General features: G+C 37.0%; 1 protein-coding gene across 9 annotated transcripts in view; it reads right to left on the reverse strand.

Moving 5' to 3' along the window:
- The window catches only part of LOC105231402 (neuronal acetylcholine receptor subunit alpha-7), a 193,922-nt gene that overhangs the window by 14,105 nt on the left and 158,428 nt on the right, over positions 1 to 21,389 (reverse strand). For all 9 annotated transcript variants that reach the window (XM_049454411.1, XM_049454408.1, XM_049454405.1 and 6 more), the window contains 4 exons: positions 18,427 to 18,607; positions 12,092 to 12,167; positions 11,433 to 11,627; positions 6,445 to 6,531 (listed from right to left, as the gene is read on the reverse strand). In XM_049454411.1, the coding sequence (XP_049310368.1) occupies positions 6,445 to 6,531; positions 11,433 to 11,627; positions 12,092 to 12,167; positions 18,427 to 18,607 (539 nt within the window). The remainder of the gene's footprint in view (positions 1 to 6,444; positions 6,532 to 11,432; positions 11,628 to 12,091; positions 12,168 to 18,426; positions 18,608 to 21,389) is intronic.

The following is a 21,389-nucleotide window of genomic DNA, read 5'->3' on the forward strand; positions in this document are numbered from 1 at the left end:
TCCTTAGCTTCAAGTGGGAAGTAGGATTAGTGAAAATGGCTTGAAGTCTTCATTGTTGTGGTTTCGGTGACACTGTTTCGGTTATTTGGTTGTTTAGTATATTCTGATTTGGTTGAAATGGAAAGTTGTTGAATAGATGGTGTGGCATGTGGGTTGTAAGAAACTACGAGGAGGCATTTGAAACGCGTAAATAATTGAAGGCTGTGAATGTTGTTGTAATTGTGTGGTCGTGGCTTCGCAACTAGGGTGACTCGTTACACAGCTAGGGTTAACATGTACGTTCTCGCAATGATTTTAGTTTAGTATTACGCCATTCTATTAATTTGTGGGTGAAATCTATGTATTATAGCTACTTTAGTAAATAGTTTATAGATTTAATTTGGTAATTTTAGGATTATTGTGGGGCTGTTTGCTCACTAACTAACATTTCGAATCTAATTAACGACTGGTTAATGTTTTTACAGCGAAACTGTAATTTAGTATTTACTGCACTGAAGGCTGTTCCAAAATTTCCCATATTTTGCCGAATTAAAATTGGCTATAGCTTTTTTTTTGATTTTCGAACTCCGTTAAGTTTTTTGCGTTATTTTAAAAGCCAGTATAGGATTTCTTAGAATTTTCTTTTGAAAACCGCTAGAGTTTACTCTCAAAATCATAAAAACAAATCTTCTATTCTAACTTTTCAAAAATTTGGAACATCCTTCAGCTGATCTTTTAACATAAGGAGTTTAACGGTCGTTGGATATTAATGGAATAGAAATGGTCCGTTGCTAAATAAAATATCGAAATTTGCTGTTAAGTAACAGTACTGAAATTATTCGAATAAATATTCGAAAAAATATTTCACTCGTTTAAGATTAATTGGAAAAGTATGAGAAATCAGTCTTTACGCAAATGATGCCATTTCTATTAACATTAATCTCCAAGTTTGTATTTCAGTAGGTTTATTTATTCGAAATTATTTACAATCATATAGTATATTTACAAGATTTGATTTTAGTTTAGTCATTATTAACATTTAATTGCTTACATTTAAATTTACAATAAAAAAACAAATAAAGTAACCATGGGTTGCTGCTATTAATAAAATATATTCAATGCGAATGGAAAATTAATACGAAAATGTGAGTTTACGAAAGCGCATACGACAACGAATGAATCGGAGGAAGTTCGGAATGCTCAGCGATTTGGTTGAATCGTGTATGATACAGCGCAGAGATGCTCGCGAAGAGTGATGTCAGAGAAATGTGGAAAGTGAAATGCAGAGGTGAGTAAATAAGTGAAGCAGAAACTTTATATTAAAAAAATAGAAAGCATCACTTGAAATTGAGAATTTAATACACAGAAAAGCGCTTCGTCTTCAAATCACATAAGGTGAAGCATAACCAAAGAAAAAATCAAACATATATGGAAATATGCCGCAAGTCGGATAAAGCATCATTAATTATTATTCTTATATATATATATATTTATGAGTTGTCTCATAACTTGACACTTGTTTGCTTGTTGCAAGTGTAGCGGCACTGAAGTAGTAAAGGATTGATACGAAGTTGTGAAGCGACTCTCGCATTCGCATATCACATACGAAGAAGAGATAAAGAAGATGCGGCGCTTTGATGAAGCAAACACATGCAAACACGACTTCGCTTCAACTGTCTAATTTTGGGAACCACATTCGTAAGACATTTCCTTGCGAAAATATCTCAATCTGAGTAGGGTTACATTAGGCTCAAGGTTTTGACTAACTTTAGTACAAAAATCACGAAGAAACTAATATAACGGTATAACACGAATAATACCTTTAGAGTATGCTACCTTATGACCAAAAATAGTCTAAATTAAACCAAAATTGTTCAAGACATTGCTACCGAATATGTGGACCCCATATATCATCTATAATTGACTTTTGACGAAAATATCGGTCAATGTATGGGATATACAATTGAAATTTGTGCCTAAATAGAAAAAATTGGCCGAAAACTTGACCTAGCCCCCATGTAACTATTACTAGGTTTTATAAATAGATAAAATTGGACCAACTCTATATCTTCCTGAAGAAATTTCTCGAGCTCTGATTCTTGCAAGTTGCAAGAGTATAAAATGGTCTCGTTACACTCGAACGAAGTCCTTCCTTAATTGTTATTATCAAAATTTTCTAGCTATATTCGCTAAAATACAGAAACAGAAGCTCTTTAAGGCTAGCTAAGGAATGCTTAACCTTAGTATCAATGGTATCGTGTCACACCGTGATAAGACTAGTATGGGCCAGGTCATAGCGTAATCTTAGGTAAAGCTGACGAGCTGGCAAGAAAAGGCATCGTAACTTCACTTTCAGTAGAATAAAATGGGTCGGTGCTCAGCTCTCTTTTTGTGTTCCTCTACTGGATGGCTCGTTATCGCGAAGCTTGTTCAGTGCTGGGCTACCATTTGTTTTTGTGCAGTGGCCCAAAGGGTGGTTTGCATAAGGTCTAGTGCTCTCTCCGACCACATTGAGGATAGTTTAACCCTAGTTCTAACTGATCATTGCACCATCGGTGTTCACGCCGAAGGTTTATAATTTTAGTGGATGGCATTTGAGGAAACTGTTTGGATGAAAGCTGGGTAGAGATATCTCAACACTACTTTCTTGGTCCTTCCGCCATTGCGAGATTAAGACTTTAGCACTTTGAAGCTTTCACTTTTAGGCATTCTGCTGAATTGATGGGAATATCAATAAACAATAGTTAGCTTATAAGATTTGATAACAGGAGTTTTATGTTTCAGCTCTGCCATTGAACCTGACCTAATCTAATAATAAGTTCTTTTGATACAACATAGCGAGAAGTTTCTTCGAAAACTATTCGTTTTTTAATATACAGGAACAGATTAACATATTTTCTATAGTTTTGCCCTGAGAAATATATTAAAGAATTCAATTCTAGTCGGTTTCTAAGAAAGGAATTTGTCATTCATTCTCTCCAATGCCGTAATTATATTTCTACGCTACTTGTGGCTCCTGGACACTTGAGTGACACTTTTTGCACCTTGCATATGTTTGCGAAAACTTGCTTGCATGTGTGTGTGTGCGTATGAATGGCAATGCCATTCAATAAAAAACGAATTATATTAGACATAAGGCGCACCAAAACGCTTTACCCTACCAGTGCAGAAGCAAAGAGAAGCAAAATTAGTAAGAAATCAGCATAACAATAAGAAGAAGACAAAGAGAAGAAGTTAAAAAAAGACAAGAAGAACAAGAACGCTAATGTGAAAAAAGTAAGTTGGCAAAAAACATACAAGAAAGACAGGCGGAAAGTAATCGAAAGAGAAAAAGCGCGCCGGCAAAACGCTGGCAGCTCAGCTTCCGGTTTGTGGGCACACTTTAGTTCACTGGCAAGTCACTAGTACTATTCTCTTGCCACACCTTTTGCTCTTTCTACCATGTCTTTCAAATCTACGTGCATTTGCATTACAGTTATTTGCATTTTTCTACTTAAAATTTCCCGATTCGTTTGCTTTTTGCAATCGCTTGTTGTTGTAAGCGCATTTGTGTTGCTGTGCAGACCAACAAGAACGTTTTTTCTCTCACATTATGTGGTGGTTGGAGCGACAGGCCAAAGCGGCAGGTCGCACGCCGCCTGTGCGAGGCTTGTCCGAGAGGCGGCCCGCTGAGCACATGGAACAATGGGTTGGCCCGTTGCCCGCCGACGGCTCTGCCAAGTGGCGTGTAGCGCGTGGCAGCGGCGCGGCACCGTACGAGTATGTAAGTGTGTGTGTGTGTACCTTTGGCAACACATAACGGTTTTTGCTTTTTACATATTATTTTTTTGGTTTTAATTTTTTTGTTTTTTTTTTTGGTTTTGTGTTTATAAACATGTTTTCCGTTTGTATTTCGCTTTTAGCAGCATATTATGCTCCTAAATGCCGTTACTCATTTCGTTTGTGGATCGCTACGTGTTCGGCTATTTGTATTTGGGTTAAGGATTAAAGTGTACATAAACATTTACTTGTTTTAACATTTACTTTTGCTTTGTTTGCCATACCAGTCCTCTTTACTTTTGGATTGTTTAGTTGGATAAATTCGTGGGCATGTGCATGTGCGTGTGTCTGTGTGTGCGTGCGAGCGTGTTTATTTTGTGGCGAACATGTTAGTTCTTATTTAAATTTATTGTATTTATTTGCTTTGCTATTGTTTTTGGTGTTGTTTATTGCATTCCATAAATAAAAGTGCTTATTGGTGTTGGCGTGTCGTTGCGGCAGTGTGGCGGGGCGTATGAGCAACATTTGCAAGCCACCTCGCGCGCTCCACTGTGTGCTCTGTGTGTGTGAGGGTGTGTGGGCGTGCAAGAACGTCGGAAACCGTCGCCCGCTGGTGGCTTGGTGGGGCTGTTGTAGGTGCAGCCGTGTGGGTGTTTTGTGTGTATGTGCGCGTGTGTGTGTGTGTGTTGGTGTAGTGGCTGGCTTTGTTCATTCCGCTGCTGTGTTCTCTTTTTACATATTTTTGTGGCAAGTATTTACATTTGTGTCTGTTTCTGTTTTTAGTTAGTCTGATTCGTTGGTTTTAGTTTCAAATAATGTGCCCTTTTTTGCTGTCGGGCAGAGCAGTAACAAAGAATGTATTTGTTGTTTTTTTTTTACCATAAAACTAAATATTTGCGCAAAATATGCTGTTGAGTAGTTTTTACTGTTTTCGTGTTGCATTCATTGCGCAAATTACGAAATGTCGAAAAAGAACGAAATGGAATTAGAAGAAACAATAGCAACAACAAAAACAAGCTCGGCGACATGCATCTAAATGAGAAACATTGCAGGATAAATGTTTTGCAGTGTGTATGTGTGAGTATGTGCTATTTATTTGCATTGCCAACGCATCAACGCGTATGCATGAGTGTGTGTATGCGTGTGTGTGTAATAAGAGCAAGCAAACTACGAGTATGCGCGACGAGTATGAGCGACGTTGTGAATGTCGACGCAATGTTTATGGAATTCGATATTTATTTAATTTTTTAGGGCTTATCCGATATATAAAATGCGCTTGTATGTATGTACATATGTGGATGAGCAGGAAAGAGCTGTGATTTGTCACTGATTTATGGAAATGCATTGAAAGCTGTGTGTTCTAAATGCTTTGACTAATTCGTTGTTGTGTTGTTTGTCAGGGGGAATTCGAATTTGGAGGAAGAGGTTTAGTAAAATATTATTTTCAAAATATAAAGGATTCAAGTTTGATTTTCTAAAATGTGAAATAGTAAAAATGGGAATGTGTTTATGTACAGAAGTGTATGAAAATTTGAATTAATTAATTGTGTTTATGCGAGCAAAGGAAATCATACTAAAATATAACTACTTTATTTCGGATTTGAGTTTTCTTGCTATTATGTGGCTTATTTACAGTTCTTTGGTACTGGAAAAATATATTTACATTTACATAGGAGGAAAACCACTTCATGAGCTTACCATACCTTCTTCACACCAAGGTTGGAACGTCAAGAATTTAACGCCAGGATAAGTGGAAGAAAGCTTTACGGCTGATGTACCCTGATTAATAATTCAAAATGTCTTCGTGGTTCCACAACTAATTTTTTTATATATTTCTTTTTGCAACGTTCTCTAATTTCCACCAAAAACTTACAGTGAATCATGAAACACTGCAGAAACTTTCAAATATGATATAGTATAACAGTAAATCTTAGTGAACCTTTAGGATTTCAGCCCAACTCTCAGATTGTCTTCAATAACTGCGCCCCTGAAGAACTTTGTTGCCACGTTCGTACACAACTTACCAACTCGTGATCAATAAGCTGTTGTCTTTATAAACCCTCCCCATTCCGGAGCTAATATCAAAAATCATGGACGTTTTGTAGTGGATTACAAAAATAAAAATAAGAAAAGGAGCAGCAAGTAACAACGTGTTGCCAACTTCCGGTGTGGCAAACTCACTTACGCCTAAGCAATGTGTGTGTGTGTTTAGCAAGAAAATCTAATGAAAATATAATTTCGCACGTGTTTATTGCTGAGCTGGGAGACTAAATTTGAAACTAATCGGAAAAGTTACAAAGGCAGCAAGTATGAGTTCGTATATGTTTGTGCTTTTGCTTTAACAAAGAAGTTGAGAGCCGAAAGTTGTCAAAGGTTCAAAGTCTCCCAATGTCTACAGATTTTTATATTGTGGGATTTTCCTTGAATTAAACTGATTTTTCAATATCATGAGAAAAAAAATGTTGTAAGACAGCAGCTACTAAACCATCGACCAACTGCTTGATTTCGAGCTACAAACATCTCCTTCACTTTATGTGGAGAGACGCGGAGCGCACTGAAGTTAGGCACCCTTTTGCAGTATCGCCAACTAAAATCGAGTTCATTCAACTGAATTCAAGTATTTCGATTAAAAATTCACAAAAATTCTATGAAATTCACAGAAAAAGATAAAAAAAAATAAATTCGTTTGAGAAAAGACCAACTTACCTAGGAGCGGCACTGCATCTGAGGTCGCTGGCATCGTTTCGGCCACCATATTGAGGAAGACTGTTAGCGATAGTAGAATTGTAACTCCTGCGTTGCGAAATATTTCATAGAAACGAGAAAAGAGAGTTTGACTAGAAAGTATTTTGGAATATAAAGTGGAGAGAACACATCAAATTTTTGGAATTTACACAGTTAATTTTAGATTTTTTCACTTTTTGGTTTAACAATGTTATTTTTAGTTACTCGTTACTAGTTAGATTCATAAGTTACTCGTTACTAGTTAGATTCGTATGTTACGGAGAGTGTACGAGTGTGACTATTATTGTTGTTATTGTAGTTTAGCTGTGCTTGCTGTGTACTTATTGGTGACTGTGGTTTATGGTTTTTCTGGCGACTGCACTTCATGGCCCGCAAGACTCAGTCAAGCCTAATGTGTAGACAGACGGTTGAGTGGGCGAGATCAGCAATTTGCATTTTGTCTTCCCGTTATAACGTTTGCCTGCTGCTGGCAGCGCTACATACAAATATCTTAACTGGTTTAGGTGGTTGTGGTGGTGTTGTTGTTGCTGTTGTTGTAACACATCTGGTCGTCAGTGTGGTGCAAATAAAAAACTACTACCATATTCTCTGCGCTGAACCTCAATGTAACCCTGTCAGTGTCATCATTATCTGTCATTAGTCAGCAGTCATCAGTCACCAGTCAGCAGTAGTCAAGAGCAGTGCGTGTAGCACAGGCAAGTCTGTCTTTTTTACGATTCCAGATATGTTAGGTGTTATTGTTGTTGTTATGTTTATGTTGATATAACCGTTATTTGCGTTTTTCAAATCGAATCAATCATCGTTTGTGACATTTGTTGGTTTGACATAAAAAATATATTTTCTTTCGAGCTTCTTTAATTCATTTTCTACTGGCGGAGGGTGCAGGGAAATTCGCATGCGTTAGTAAGAGGGTGATTCAAGGATTTTTTTTTTCTAAAATTGTTCTGGTCATGGGCAAAGCATATTATGGCATGTTTTTAGACGCTCTTACCGCATCATTTGCATAAATTTCGTTCCAAAAAAAAAATAAAATTTTCATAGCTTTTTACCGCAGGCATATTGTTTTTTTTTGTTGTTATAGAGTGCGAAGTGTCACACGTACAGCATGTTACCAAAGTCATGATAATGCTCGTGTACTTGGCACCTGCTGTTGCGTTACTTTTCACTTAGCTTCAACTGCGTGAGTTTGAGTCTTCACCGAGAATTTTCGAAGTAAATTTCCATGCTCTTGCTGTTGCGTTTCTAGTAAAAATGGGGGAAATGTGAGGATTTGTTACACTTTTATTTTATATTCAGCTTCCACGCTCACTTTTGATGCGTTTTTTCTATTATACTTTCTCCATACATTCACATTTTTGTACTCTTGCAACATGTTGTTACAGAGTATAATAGTTTTGTTTACCTAACGATTGAACGTATCCCATGGAACTAAGCGAGATACGGTTATATATGTATATGTAATATATCGTAAGGATGATGAGACGAGTTGAAATCTGCGACTATCTGTCCGTCTGTGCGTTCGACCATGACTTGGCGAGGACCGATTTCGACTGAGCTTAGTATGGGGCATTATTCTTACATTTTTATGTCACAGTGCAAAAATGGGCAAAATCGGACTTCAACCACGCCTACTTCTCATATAGCACAATTTTAAAATTCCACTTTATTCTTTTACTTTCCAGTAAATAAACCAAAAAGCAATTAATATAACGATATTACACTTTGCACGGAAAGTATGTTCAAATTGTTCATCCGAATACTTTCCTGATAATAGTAATTCTGTGTATCAAAAATGGATTTAATCTGGTCAATACTTCCCTGAGCACCTTATACCAAATATAAAGATTTTCGAACTACCGGGTGACTTTATACTCATGTATCGGTCAATATTTGTGGTGTCTCTATTACAATTGTAGAGCGTGTTTTACTTATAACAGTATATCTTTGTGCTAAAATAGATAAAGTTGGACGAAAACTTGTCCTAGTCCCCATTTAACTAAAATAATAATTTTCGAACATCTGTCGGACTTTGCTCCATATGATTGGTGATTGTATGTGAGATACTTAATGAAACCCATGGAACACTTTGTTAGTATGTGGCATGTTAATATCATGTGTTATGGGAAAACATAGATAAAATGGGGTCAATACGAACACTAACTCCCATATTTTTCTGCAGGAATTTCTCGGACTTTGATTCTGGCAAGTTGCCATAGTATAAAATGTTCGGTAATACCCGAATTTAGCCCTTCCTTACTTGTCTTATATATACACATGTATGTATGTGCTATAGTTTCATTGATTCGTGTTCTACAAGTTTTTCAATGTGGTTTTGTTTATATTTATTTAGTTTTTCTTTCTTACTTAGTCTCAGTAGACGCTGCAATCTGTATTTGATGAGGAAACAAAAGAAAGTTTTCTCGTTATTCCTTTCAAATAACTATTGACTTTTGCCACAAAGTTTAAGAACTTTAGGAATTGAAAAGTGCTTTTGTAAACATTTTTATCAAAAATGAGGTACTCTTTTTGCCACAGATAACAGTTAGATTGGTGATACTATTTGATGCAAAACCAAAAGTTTTTCGTGCAAGAAATATTCGAATATTCACCAAGATTCGGTTTGTTGCTTCGGCATTATGTACCTCATAGCCTCAAGGATACATCAGCTGAATGCTTATTTGCAAATGAGACTAAGCTAATTAAAAGCTGCAAATGTTAAGATTAATAGCTTGGAAGAAGACTGAGAAAAGTTCGACAATGAAAATATTCTTTTTTAGATGAAAGCTAGCCACTTTCGGTTTCTTGCACAGAGCATTGCTGATTCAGATCACACCATTCGGCTCATCTGAGCCGAAGAATTAATTTCCTGTTAGTTGCAAATGAGTGCATATAATTATTGCTAACCGATGATGCGTTTAAATCATAAACCATAAAATGCTCTTCTTCGATTTAAGTATTTGGAATTTAAGGCGATTTGGCACCATAGAGGAAGCAATAACAGTTGTTAAAATCACCGAGAGATCTTTGTAGGAAATATCGAGCACTTGAATCCGTCTTCAGAGATGGTTGAGGTGCAAGTAGAGTGAAAATGGCTTTGTGTGTCAGTTTGCTTTTGCTGTGCGACTCCACTCATTAAATACACTTTTATTCGATGACACATGGTTGTATGCGCTTCTGTTGCTGTCGTCATATTGCAGTATTCATCAACTCCCTTGAGGCTTCACCAGCGAAACTGTGCGCGTTCATTTCCTCTTTCGCTCTTGCTCCCATTGCGAGCACAAAGAGAAGCGCCTGCATACTTGGGTGAGGGGCATTTAAATATTTGCAATGAATTATTTTTTTTCCCTTGTTGCTGTTGCTTTTCTTTGGGTCAAGGTTACTGCGTCCACGCAGCGTGAGTGTGTTGGGTTTACATATATGTATGCTGTTGAGTTATTTCAAAGCTCCTCTACTGCCACCTAAATTTCGAAACATTTTGCCGTTTTACCACTTGGCCATACCGCCAGCGTTTGTTATGCTCTAGATGTTTTATTGTTGTAAGCGCTGCTCTGTTGACATTGATCAGAAGTGATGGCATTTTATGGCGTTCTCATTTGCTGATGTCGACGCGAGCTGGAAGCAGGGCTTTATAGCCTTTCAATGCCTTCATTCTTCTTTCTCCGCTATGTGTCTTCTCTTCGCTTCTCTGTATAGTTGAAGCATAAATATTTCGCTTGAGGTTCTTAAACGGGATTTATGTTACATTTATCATAATTTTGTGACAACCACGCTCGTCGCCACTTCGTGCCCCGATCCTTTGCACACTGCTCTGCGGGATTTTCACGTCACGTAAAGCGCGACGGCTGCGGCCTGTTCGATAGTGTTTTGCTGCTCTCGGGTAAATGCGAAATTGATTAAGTTGCAGCAGTTTCACTTAGAAGAAACGTGTTCGCCGCGCTCGAGCATACAAATATCAAGTTTTTTCTGCTGTGTTCAGTAAGTTTCGTGAAATCATCAATTTCAAATCGAAATGAAAATTTCTTAGATCCCCGGAATGGACGCACTTTAATGCGCTTTCAATCGCAGTGACGGCAACTATTATTCTAAGATTAAAAAAAAAAAACATTTTTTTACGGAAAGAGTGTGTCACAATATGCTTTGCCATTATCAACATCTTCTGTATTGAATAAAAAAAAGATATTCCTAAAAGTCTTAGTTCCTTTTCTTCGAAATTCACTTTGCGTAAAAAAATGTGTGCAGCTGATGACAAAGTTCGATAGCCAAATAATGGCATATTGATGCATGAAATTTCTATGGTTCCAGTTGTGAGCGTCAGTTTCTGCTCTAAATGGCAGAGGATAAGAGACAAACGTATTACTTAACAGTCACTGAAGTGCTAAAAATTAAAATAATATTATTCCTCATAAATATTTTCGTAAACCAGAAGGCTCTATTTGTTAACTGCTTTGTTACTGAAAGTCAGCGATCTGACGATCTTTGACCAATAAAACAGGCTTGTTAAAAGTAATGAACTATGTATTTGCCACTGGAGCATGACCTGTCAGCTGCTTTAAGGATCTAAATTCCACCGAGACTTCTATTATAATATGATGCTTTGTTTGATTTAGTTATTGGAGCTCTTGCAATCAAACTGCTAATGTCAAAGAATCCTAATGCTCACAGAACCGACAAACTCTGAGTTTCCAAAACGTAAAATATAGGCAAATCAGTGTTAAAAATAAAATTTGTCAACGATTTAAGTTCGAGGGAGGGCATGCACATTAAAGGTTTGGAGGGGTTGTTCAAGGGCTACAATAACTTCAAACACAAATCTGTCCAAGTTTAAGAGATTGTTGCTTAAGACTTCAAACAATTTTGTTTAAATTTTTTCACTAGGGAGGTTGGGTAATTTTACTTAAATTGCCATTGCCCTTTCGAGGACACAAAGCTTACGGACATACGACACTTACCGAGCGAGAGCTTCTCACCAGAATCGGGGGGCAGTGTGAACCCTAGCAGTGCCATTGAGGCTATCAGTACGCACGGCACAATTAAGTTAAAAAAATAGTACAAAGTTTTCCGTCGTATTAAAATGGCGAACGTTATGTCAATATAAGGTTCTGGGCAGCAATTATAGTAGATTTCATTTCGTTTACCGGGCACGCCTGCAAAGAGAGTGCAAAGAGAGCACGATCGTCGTTGCGATTACGAATGTAAGAGAGGGTGAATGGTTTTCGGTGTTTTATTTTTTTTTGGGAGAGAGAGGGAGAGAGAGAAAGAGAAAGTTGCGCATTAGATAGGATTAATAAAAAATATGTCAATTTGAAATTGTGCATATGAATATTTAAGAATGTTTACATGTAAATGAGCGTGATGAATTGTTAATAGTTTGGTAAAGAAATGTAGAGTGATTCTTTATTGCTTGTTTGTAGAGAATTTTTAGATAGTTCTCTTTATTTTAACATGAGCAGTGGTAAATATGTCAAAGCAAGAGCAGAAATGAAAGGATTTACTATTTTTTATAAATTGTGAGTTAATTAAATTGTTAGTTAATTATATAAGATTATTGCGAGATTATTTAAGAAAGATTATTTGAGACTACTAGTTGCACTTGGGAGCTCTGTCTTACCTAGCAAGTCCCATTCGCCATTCGTTATGAAACTTGAGATGTCACCGCCGGCTTCATCCTGCAATTGCAAATCCAGCTGGAAAGATAATTAAATAAAAGTCCGGCAATTAAGCACACACATTTTAACTAAACAGGTGAATTGAATTTATATAAACTTCATTAACCATTTAACTCAAAAAGAGAGGAAACATGTGATCGGACCAAAAGTTTCTGTTTAATTACTTAAGTCCCAACATCTTTTCCAAAACGTTGTACTAAAGCAGGCAAGTAAGAACACTTTGTACGAAGATTAACCGACCACCGAAGTTCAGTTAAGGAGGGTTCACATTTAACTTAATAAATTCAGTTTTTAGTCGAAAAAATGTATAGCAATGAGAACAGGATTTGACAGAACTTGTCTAGAAAACAAAGCAATTCGTTCGAGTCTCAGTTAGTCAATATGGGAAATATCGAGTTCTGTTTTTTCAATACAATACTATGTTTATCAGTATACAATATAATATTAAATCACTTAAACGTCCTAAAGGAACCCACGTAGCCTTGCCACAGTTAACAAACGTGAGAGACTTTCAAGTTCGCTCTTTTGCTCACATATTCGTGTACAAATATTTAGCATTTGCTTTGGAATTCTGACGTCTGACGTTTCTTGCTTCTCTGCTGACAGTTAGCTGTCACCGTAGCATTGTTTGCTCGTCGCTTTGTGAGTAGCTGAGTTAGTTCGCTGGCAAGGTCGCTTTTGGCCGACGGGCAAACGGACAATGCGCGGACTGATGGAACTTGCTGCATAGGAGAAAGAGAAGGGGGACTGTTGAAACTTGCAGCATAGGAGTGAGGAGTAAGAAGGAATTTTGCTGCGTTGTTGTGTGTCAAAGTGAAAGTTTGCACATCTGCGCAGCAACAACAACAACCACAACTACCTGTGTCGCCTGCAAGTTTTCACAGTTACGACGAGGTTTAGAATTTTCGCTTGTATTTATTTTATGCCGTTGCCATTATTACCGCTATTTTCATTATTATAGTTGTGCGTTGTTTACAGTTTAAATTTTGCAAGGCTGGATACAGTTGTTGCTTGGCATTGGGTTGTGACCAGTGCAGAATCCTTCGAATTGCAAATAAGACAGAACTTTCGCAATTCTTTTTTAATTAAATGCAAATAGAAATGCTTAAGGGGAAAGACTCATTCTTTAGAAGTTGTTATGAAGTGTAACCCTGCGACTGGTGGCTACAGAATCGACGGTCAAAACTTTTGTCACTTTTCTTGAAAGACATTTCTTTAGACGGAATTAGAAGCTTTGTAGAAACATAAGTACGTGGAGGTCTGCATCGGCCAAAGTCAAACTCAGCAGATTTATAACTGAAACAAGCAACCACGAGAGCTGTATTTTTAAGAAGAGTAAGTTAATTAATAATATCGGTTTATGTCCATTGTGAACATCAATATTAATTGTAAAATTTGTTCCTCAGTAAATATGTTTACAAAAATTGCAGCTTTTGTACACTAAAGTTCGGCTATGTTCAAAGAGTGGTAATCTCTACTTGGATGGTTGCAATTATGTGGCGTTCACTGTAAATATGTCATTTCTGGACAAACCTGCGTTGAATTTGGTTTCATTTACAACAAACGCGAATCGCCTTGATGCATACATTGTTGTTGCATTTTGCAATTTCATGAAAATAATATGGCTGACCTGGGTAATTTGTGCCTCAATCAAATGCTGCTCTGCCATATTGGCACAACGTTGCATTTCTTTTATAGAAGGTCAAATAAATTCGAAAATTAGTCACGGCCAGTGGTGAGCCAATATCATTACATAACAGAGAAATTCAGCGACTATATTTAATTTAAGTATTGAAATATTATTGCGTTGCTCAAGGACAATATGCTGATTTAGCAGATTAAAAAGTAGTTTTGCTGCCGTCGGTCCATAGGCTAATCTGCTCGTGCACCACAAACGGAATAGCTGAGTTCACATCTTTAAGTTTCGCTTTCTTTGCATGAATTGCTTGTGGTGGCTGAGGAATTTCTCAATTTCAATGTAATTCTTCGTCTGCGGCTGTCTGAGTCGGCGTATACGATAGTACAGTGCGGAAGTAATGTAGCGTTAAAATTCTTTTAGATGCTCTTGGTGGCATAATAGGTCAATTAAAAAGTTCTCAGCCTAATATCTATAGTAAAACATATTTTTTGGCAAAATTCGTATTTTTTACTCAAAATAGTTTCATTATAGGGTGATATACTGAGTATAGCCAACCACCTTCACCATTTCGATAAAATTTTTGTAGTACGATTTAACCTTTGCTTTAAAATAAACTTCAGTTTCGGCGTTCACCTCTGCTTATGGCGAAAATATCTTCCCATAGAGCATTTTTTTGAGATCTGGGAACTGGAAATAATCGCTAGGACCCAGATTGGAAAATGTAGTGGATGCGGAAGCAGTTCGAAGCCCAATACGTTGCCATCGTTTTGTTGAAATAGTACTTTCTTTCTCTTTAATTAAGACTGTTTCTTGGTAATTTCGTCCTTTTTTTCCATAACGCTGTTTTATAGTCGGTGTTTATTATCCTTCCTTTTTTAAGGTTGTCAATAAAAATTATTCCAGGCGCATTCCAAAATACGGACGTCATAACCTTGACAACCGACTGCTCCGTTGTCACGTTGGTTTGAAGCGAGTTTATCGTCTGCTGTTCACTTGGATGGCTGTCGATTGGACTTCGGAGTGAGGTGATGGATCCATGTTTCATCCATTGAAAATCTCAAAAGTATGCTGCAAATCATCAACTTGTCGTTGTTTTTGGTCCAAAGTGCGTTCTCGAGATGATGTACACGCTCGGATGATGTTGTTGATATTTTTAGAGTGATATCTCGAACAACTTTTACGGTCGTCCAAAATTATTTTGTGGACCTTTTGATTTTTTCGTCGGTAACATCTGTCTTCGGTGCTTATTTTACCATGTCTAAACCTAGCATACCAAATTTCAAATTTATACACATACCTTCCTAATGTTAGGGCTAACTAAAAGTCGCAAGGATTTAGTTCTAGCAGCACCATTTTTGTTTCAGGCTGGGGAATTTTCAATAGACCATCTATGTATATTACATAGGTGGTTAGGTACTTATTGTTATATAGTTAATATTTATATTTTTTTTTCGTACACAAATTGTTGTAAATTAGTTTCAATTGAAACTTGGTTGCATAATAACACCTAAAAGGTTTCCAATGTAAGATATTTAACATAATATTGTTGCTATGAACGGTGTGGATCGCTACCTTCACTGCTTTAAAAATTTATTATTATCTTATATTCCATCGTAAATTGCATTAAATGTAATTACTCGCTTTTTCAATCTCATACTACTCATTTACAACAACAAGCGATTTAAGATACAAGCAATTGTTCGCCACATGAGGTCAAAACGGTAAATAACGTTCAACTCAACCTTGCCTATCAGCTCTCCCAAGAGAACGTATAAATTGCCATGGCGGATATCCGGCTCTACTGACTCACCCCCACGCCTACTTAAAAATGCTCATACATGTGTGTATGTATGTGTCAGAGTAACCGTAAAAATGTGCTAATTTTTTAGTGAATTCCAAACGACGTGTGCCTCTGCTTCCTTCACACAATGCTAAAAAAAAGTGCGAGAGTATTTATTTGAAATGAAAAAGCGGCAAAATCATGGATTTAGCCAAGTGGGAAATACTCACTAAAAGGTGTCATGGCAGCACACACATTTGTTGTTATTCTTAATTCAGTATTGCAACAAGGTTATCCGCCCAATGGAGTTATTTGACCTCCGGCGCTTAAAAGCCATATTAAAAAGTCAGTGAAAGGCAAATGAAATATTCAACAATATTCAGCTTTCATATATTAAGAGAAGTGTGCGAACACAGTTGAAAAAAGAGGATATCGGGGTAAAAAATAGTTAATATTTAAGTTAAGTGAAACCCATTTAAGCTTGTCCACCTGGTATCGCTCTCTTGCCAAATAAGTGAGTACAGTACTCAAGGAAAACCTGGAAATGGAAAACACCAAAGCCCAACATGTCGAAATTGCATATAAAATTTGCCAGAAAGATATTTTCGTCTAAATATTACTTTTACAAAACTTCTCTGTAAATAAAAAATCTCTAGAACGGCTGTACCATTTTTTTGGTGTTCAAAGTTCCACTTGAATACTTTTCTAATAAAGCTGAAAGCATCTCGCAGATTTCTCACTGTTTACAAACCTGAAGAACTATAACGGACTTCCATGGTTTATTTAGTGTTGGATATTTCGCTGTCTCTCTTGTTGATCGAGAATTGAATTGATTTTTAATTATCGCAGCATATTTTCCTCTATCTCTCGCCACATCTATAAGGTTGCCAACGTTCTGGATTCCTGTCCATTGTCGAATGTTTCGAAGCCACGAAAGTTGTTTACGGCCAATACCCCGTTTTCCCTAAATTTTTCCTTGGATAATTATTTGTAAAAGCTCATACTTAGAGTGCCTCATAATATGTCTTAGGTAGACTGCTTTTCTTTGTTTTATAGTCTTTAACAACTCTCTATTGCGGTTCACTCTTCTGAAAACTTCACTGTTTGTAACTCTATCTGTTCATGGGATTTTTAGAATTCTTCTATTCTAGTCTTCTAATTCGACTCTAGCTTGTTCATATCTGTGATTTTTAGAGTCCACGTTTCCATCGCATAGAGAAGCACTGACCAAACGTAACATTTTTAAAAACGTATTTTGGTTGTAATGTTGAGGTCATGGCTACATAATATGTTTTTGTATTTGAGAAAACTTGTTCGCGTAAATTCGATTCGACATTTCATATCCACATAAATATTAAGATTTTCTAATTTATAGCACACATGAACGTCCCAGTTTGACTGGACCGCCTACAGTTCCGTTTTCGTTTTTCGCCACGAAAAGTTTCTACGTAAAATATTACATTGAAATCATTTGCACTGGAAAGAATGCTGATGCCAAAATAAAAATTGGCAACTGTGGCAAGAAGCTGTGCAAGAGGCAACGGCAACAAATCGCGATTTCAACTTGAGCAACTTCGACTTTCAAAGGCATTTGTTTCGCGGTTGCAAGGAACACTCAAAATAAAACGTTTCTGCCAAGTTTACATACTCCGTGGGGGCTTCACGTATGCCTTTGTAAGTCAGCTCCTACCGTGGCGGCGCCAAGACATATTTCCAACTCAAAGAGAGCTTATCAAAGTGGCATACGCAAATTAACGAACTTGCAGCCAATACTTGCAACTACGAGCAAATTATTTTAGCGCTCCTCTCCACGATTTCAAGCGTTAAATTGCGATTGACTTGTGTATTTACTCGCCATAATTCGCGCTGTCGACTTACCACCAAACGCCAACATTTATCAATCTCCCTGTCGCCACAGAACCGCAGCGTGGAATTGCGAAGGCTTTTAGTGGCATAATAAATCTAGAATTGGTGAAGTGAAGTAGCGGCAAATATGCAACATCGTAGATTTTCAGCTGAAGCATAGATATATGCCCATATGACTATTTGCAAATGCGCATCGTCACTTACTCAGAGCCACTCTTAGCAGCCGCGAAACAACCAAAAGCTTTCAGGGCGCCTCTGCAACGCTAACTCTAGGGCAGTCAATGCCTGAAAGAGGCATTTTTTGTGTGATGCGGATTTACTTTGAAGGAAAAGTTTTATTTATTGTACGTTCAAAAGTAAAAAAAACTTCACTGTAAGTCAAGACATTAGAAGAATTCGGTGTGCAATGGTTTTTCTGCAACTACTTCCCGCTTTTGAGGAGAGAAATGCACTTTAGTTAGTTAAAAGAAGTTTTTAGGATAAAGCGAATTGCGAAAACGGGACAGTATCTATGATTACCATATATGTAAGAAAAGGATAAAGACTTTCAAAGAATTACTCAATGATATTTTTACTTTCCATTGTATCCTCTAAATTGGCATGAAGCCTTCACATAATTTTAAAACAAAATAAATCCTGTGTCAACTGCTCATAATGATGACACAGTAATAACGGTAATTATACTGACAACAATCGCGACTGGGAAAAACGGGAAACAGCTTGAATTACAAAAAGAGAAGCTACAGAAAAGGCAAGGGAGCGAATTGATGACTGCAGCGAGCAAATTAAAAAGCCATTAATTTAATTCCTCCAAATTACATCGATGATATTGTTCGCAGCGTGAAAAAGAGGTTTGTGGGTCCATTATTGGTTATTGTTTGTGCTTTACTTACTTTTGTCGCGCTAGAAATTTTATTATTTTAAACTTTGATGTTAATTAAACGAGTTAGTTACAGTTAGTATATTTTCCACTAAATTGCGTGAGAGCTTACCTGAAAGCCATCATATGTCCAAGAGCCGAACTTCATTTCACAGCGCTGATCGTCGAATGGGAACCACGTGATGTCGATTTTGCAGGTGGACTTAAAAATACCGGGCGGCACGTACAGACACGAGCCGTTATTTCGGACCACAACATTGGTGGCGTAGGTGCCGTCGAAACCCTCATCGGCGCTGTGGAAAAGGAAAGTCAAGTTAATTCATATTTCTTAAGTGAACTAATGTTTTCAGTTATAAAATCGTATACAATTTGTATTATGTTTTCCAAGGGCGGATCCAGAGTAGAATTTTTGATGGGGTGTACTATATAATTTTGTACTTGCAACTCAAAGTCCGTTTCTTAGCGGAGTGTCACTTATGATGGAAATAATGTATAACCTTTGGAGGGGGAACTCTCCGCAGAACACTACCCGTATGAGTACCCTCGTAACAAAGAATAAACGAAAACAGACAAAAAGTTGAGGAAAGCAAAAAGATTGGTTGGAAACTAAAATTGTGAAATAATGTTCACTATATTCAAAAGCTCATATGAACGTATGTAAATGTAGAGGTAAACCGAGAGAGAGTATGTACGAAGTGTGGAATGTGTGGCAGAGACGGAAAAAGGTAATAACAACGGAAAATTCATTTAGTGCGACCGACGTATGTAAGTCAGCACGTGAGTGACAGGCGGAAAAGTGAGTAAGTGAAAAATAAGAACAATTAATGTGCGTGTACATATGTGTGGCGTGGGCGAATACAATGCATCTCGGGGATATTTGTGCAAGAAAGTCAAGGTTTGCAAAACTGAACAAAAAATAACCGGGAGGCAGAAAGGTTGAAAATTGTTGCAGAAATGAAAATTGCGCCAAAAGTTGATGGCGGTAATTTGCTGGAATGAGAGAGAGAGGGAGAAGGTGCCGCGTACAAATTGCCTCTATTTGACAAGGCTCTGACAGCCACCATCTACTCAGGGGTGCTTAGTTCGAATTCGTAGAAATTTTATTAGGTAAGCTTTTTCATAAATGAAGAAATAATAATTAATTATATTTTGGTTATTATGACTTCGCAACTCCTTAACACAAGTCATTCCTTGGTTTATACAAATATTCATTTTGTGGAGACACAATTATGCTACATTTATGGCATATGTGGGTAAAGCACAATGAAAATGTGTGGCGCCTATATTACTTTACGAAGCGCTGCAATGCTGATATTGACTTGACTGTGGAAACATTGATGATTTATGTGTTATATCGGCGATGCCAATGTCCTATAGTCATGCCAACGCAAAGAGGGCAAGAGAAAAGAGAAATGTGCAATAAAATGTGTCTCGGAGGGATGTACACGGAGAAGTACATAAACTTGTGCCCAGTAGGAAATATATCAAATATTGCTACATTCGTACTCGAAAATACTGCTAGTATAATATTTTAAGATTAGCTCTGCTCACTTTATAACATTTATAAGGAGTATTTAGTTTTTCTGAAGTGAAGAAACTATAATAACAAAAAAATAAAAACAAGAAAAGAAGACTTAAAAGAAAAAATATGGGCATGTGGTACTTCGTATTGCGCGTGGGTGTGTGGTGTGTGCGCAACGGATTATAGCAACTTTGTTTCTGTGAGCGCGGCACTGATTTAGCACATGCTCACACTTTTTGCTTCGCTTTGAATGTGAGGATTAATACGACTTTGTAGCCACACGTCACATACACAAGTATTTATGCGTGACCACGTATGCAGATCCTCCATACCCCTACGAACGTTTCCAAGCGCAAAGAGCGAAACAATAAACACAATTAATGCTGATGTTGGCTTAAAGTTTTCATTGAAATATTAATTTCGCTGCGTTCTGTATTCCATTCAAGCACACGTATGAAATATTATTTGTATGCAATTATTATATGTGCCTCCTGTTACGTTGCTTGTGAATAAATATTTCAGTTGGCATCGACAATTAAAACGCCAGAAATCGTGGGTTTTTATTCGAAAATACTACGCGTGTCGCATAATTTATGAGTATGAGCACTACTGTGTTTCAGGTTGACTTTATCGATTGACATTTGAAATGTCTCAATGAAATGTGGAAAAAGCTACTATAAAACTCCTTCTATATAAATTCCACGACTATATTATTTCCGATCGATACATTTGTAAACCATGTCTTTATATTAGTTTCCCTTCTCATCAACTTTTAAATTATTGGATAGTCGAAATAGTATTTTCGTATTTTTCAACAAATGTCGTTGCAGTCTTATATCGCCAGTGCTACCAATTCCATTGTGTCATACCATACAAGTATAGTGTTAAAAAGGTGAGATTTTAAGTTTTATTTAACCAAAAAAAAAGTTACAGCTGTTCAAAAATGAGTGAAAATAATGAAGAAACTCGCTATATTTTTGTATAAAAAAAAGAATTCTACGCAAGCAACCAATGAAATTTGAGAAGTTTAAGGAGACGATGCTCTATCAGTTCGTGTAGCACAAAAATTTCGATGCACCTCGCTCTGGTCGACAAATCGTTGAAAAAGTCGAAAAAATAATAAAAACAAGAAAAAGCGTTAACTTCGGTTGCACTATGTGTTCAGTTTGTATGGAAGCTATATGCTATAGTAATCCGTTCTGAACAATTTTTGTGGAGATTATATTGTTACCTTAAGCAGTAATCCATGCCAAATTTCGTAAAGATACGACGTCAAATGCGAAAGTTTTCCTTACAAGAACTTGATTCCGATCGTTCGGCATGTACGGCAGCTATATGCTCTAGTTAACCGATCTGAACAATTTCTTCGGAGATTACATTGCTGCTTTAGAAAATAACCTATGCAAAATTTTGTGAAAATACATTGAGAAATGTGAAAGTTTTCCATACAAAAACTTGATTCCGATCGTTCAGTTTGTATGGCAGCTATATGTTATAGTGGTCCGATGTCGGCAATTCCGACAAACGAGCAGCCTCTTGAAGAGAAAATGACG

The sequence above is a fragment of the Bactrocera dorsalis genome, chromosome 4, assembly GCF_023373825.1.
Source record: "Bactrocera dorsalis isolate Fly_Bdor chromosome 4, ASM2337382v1, whole genome shotgun sequence".
Lineage (NCBI taxonomy): Eukaryota > Metazoa > Arthropoda > Insecta > Diptera > Tephritidae > Bactrocera > Bactrocera dorsalis.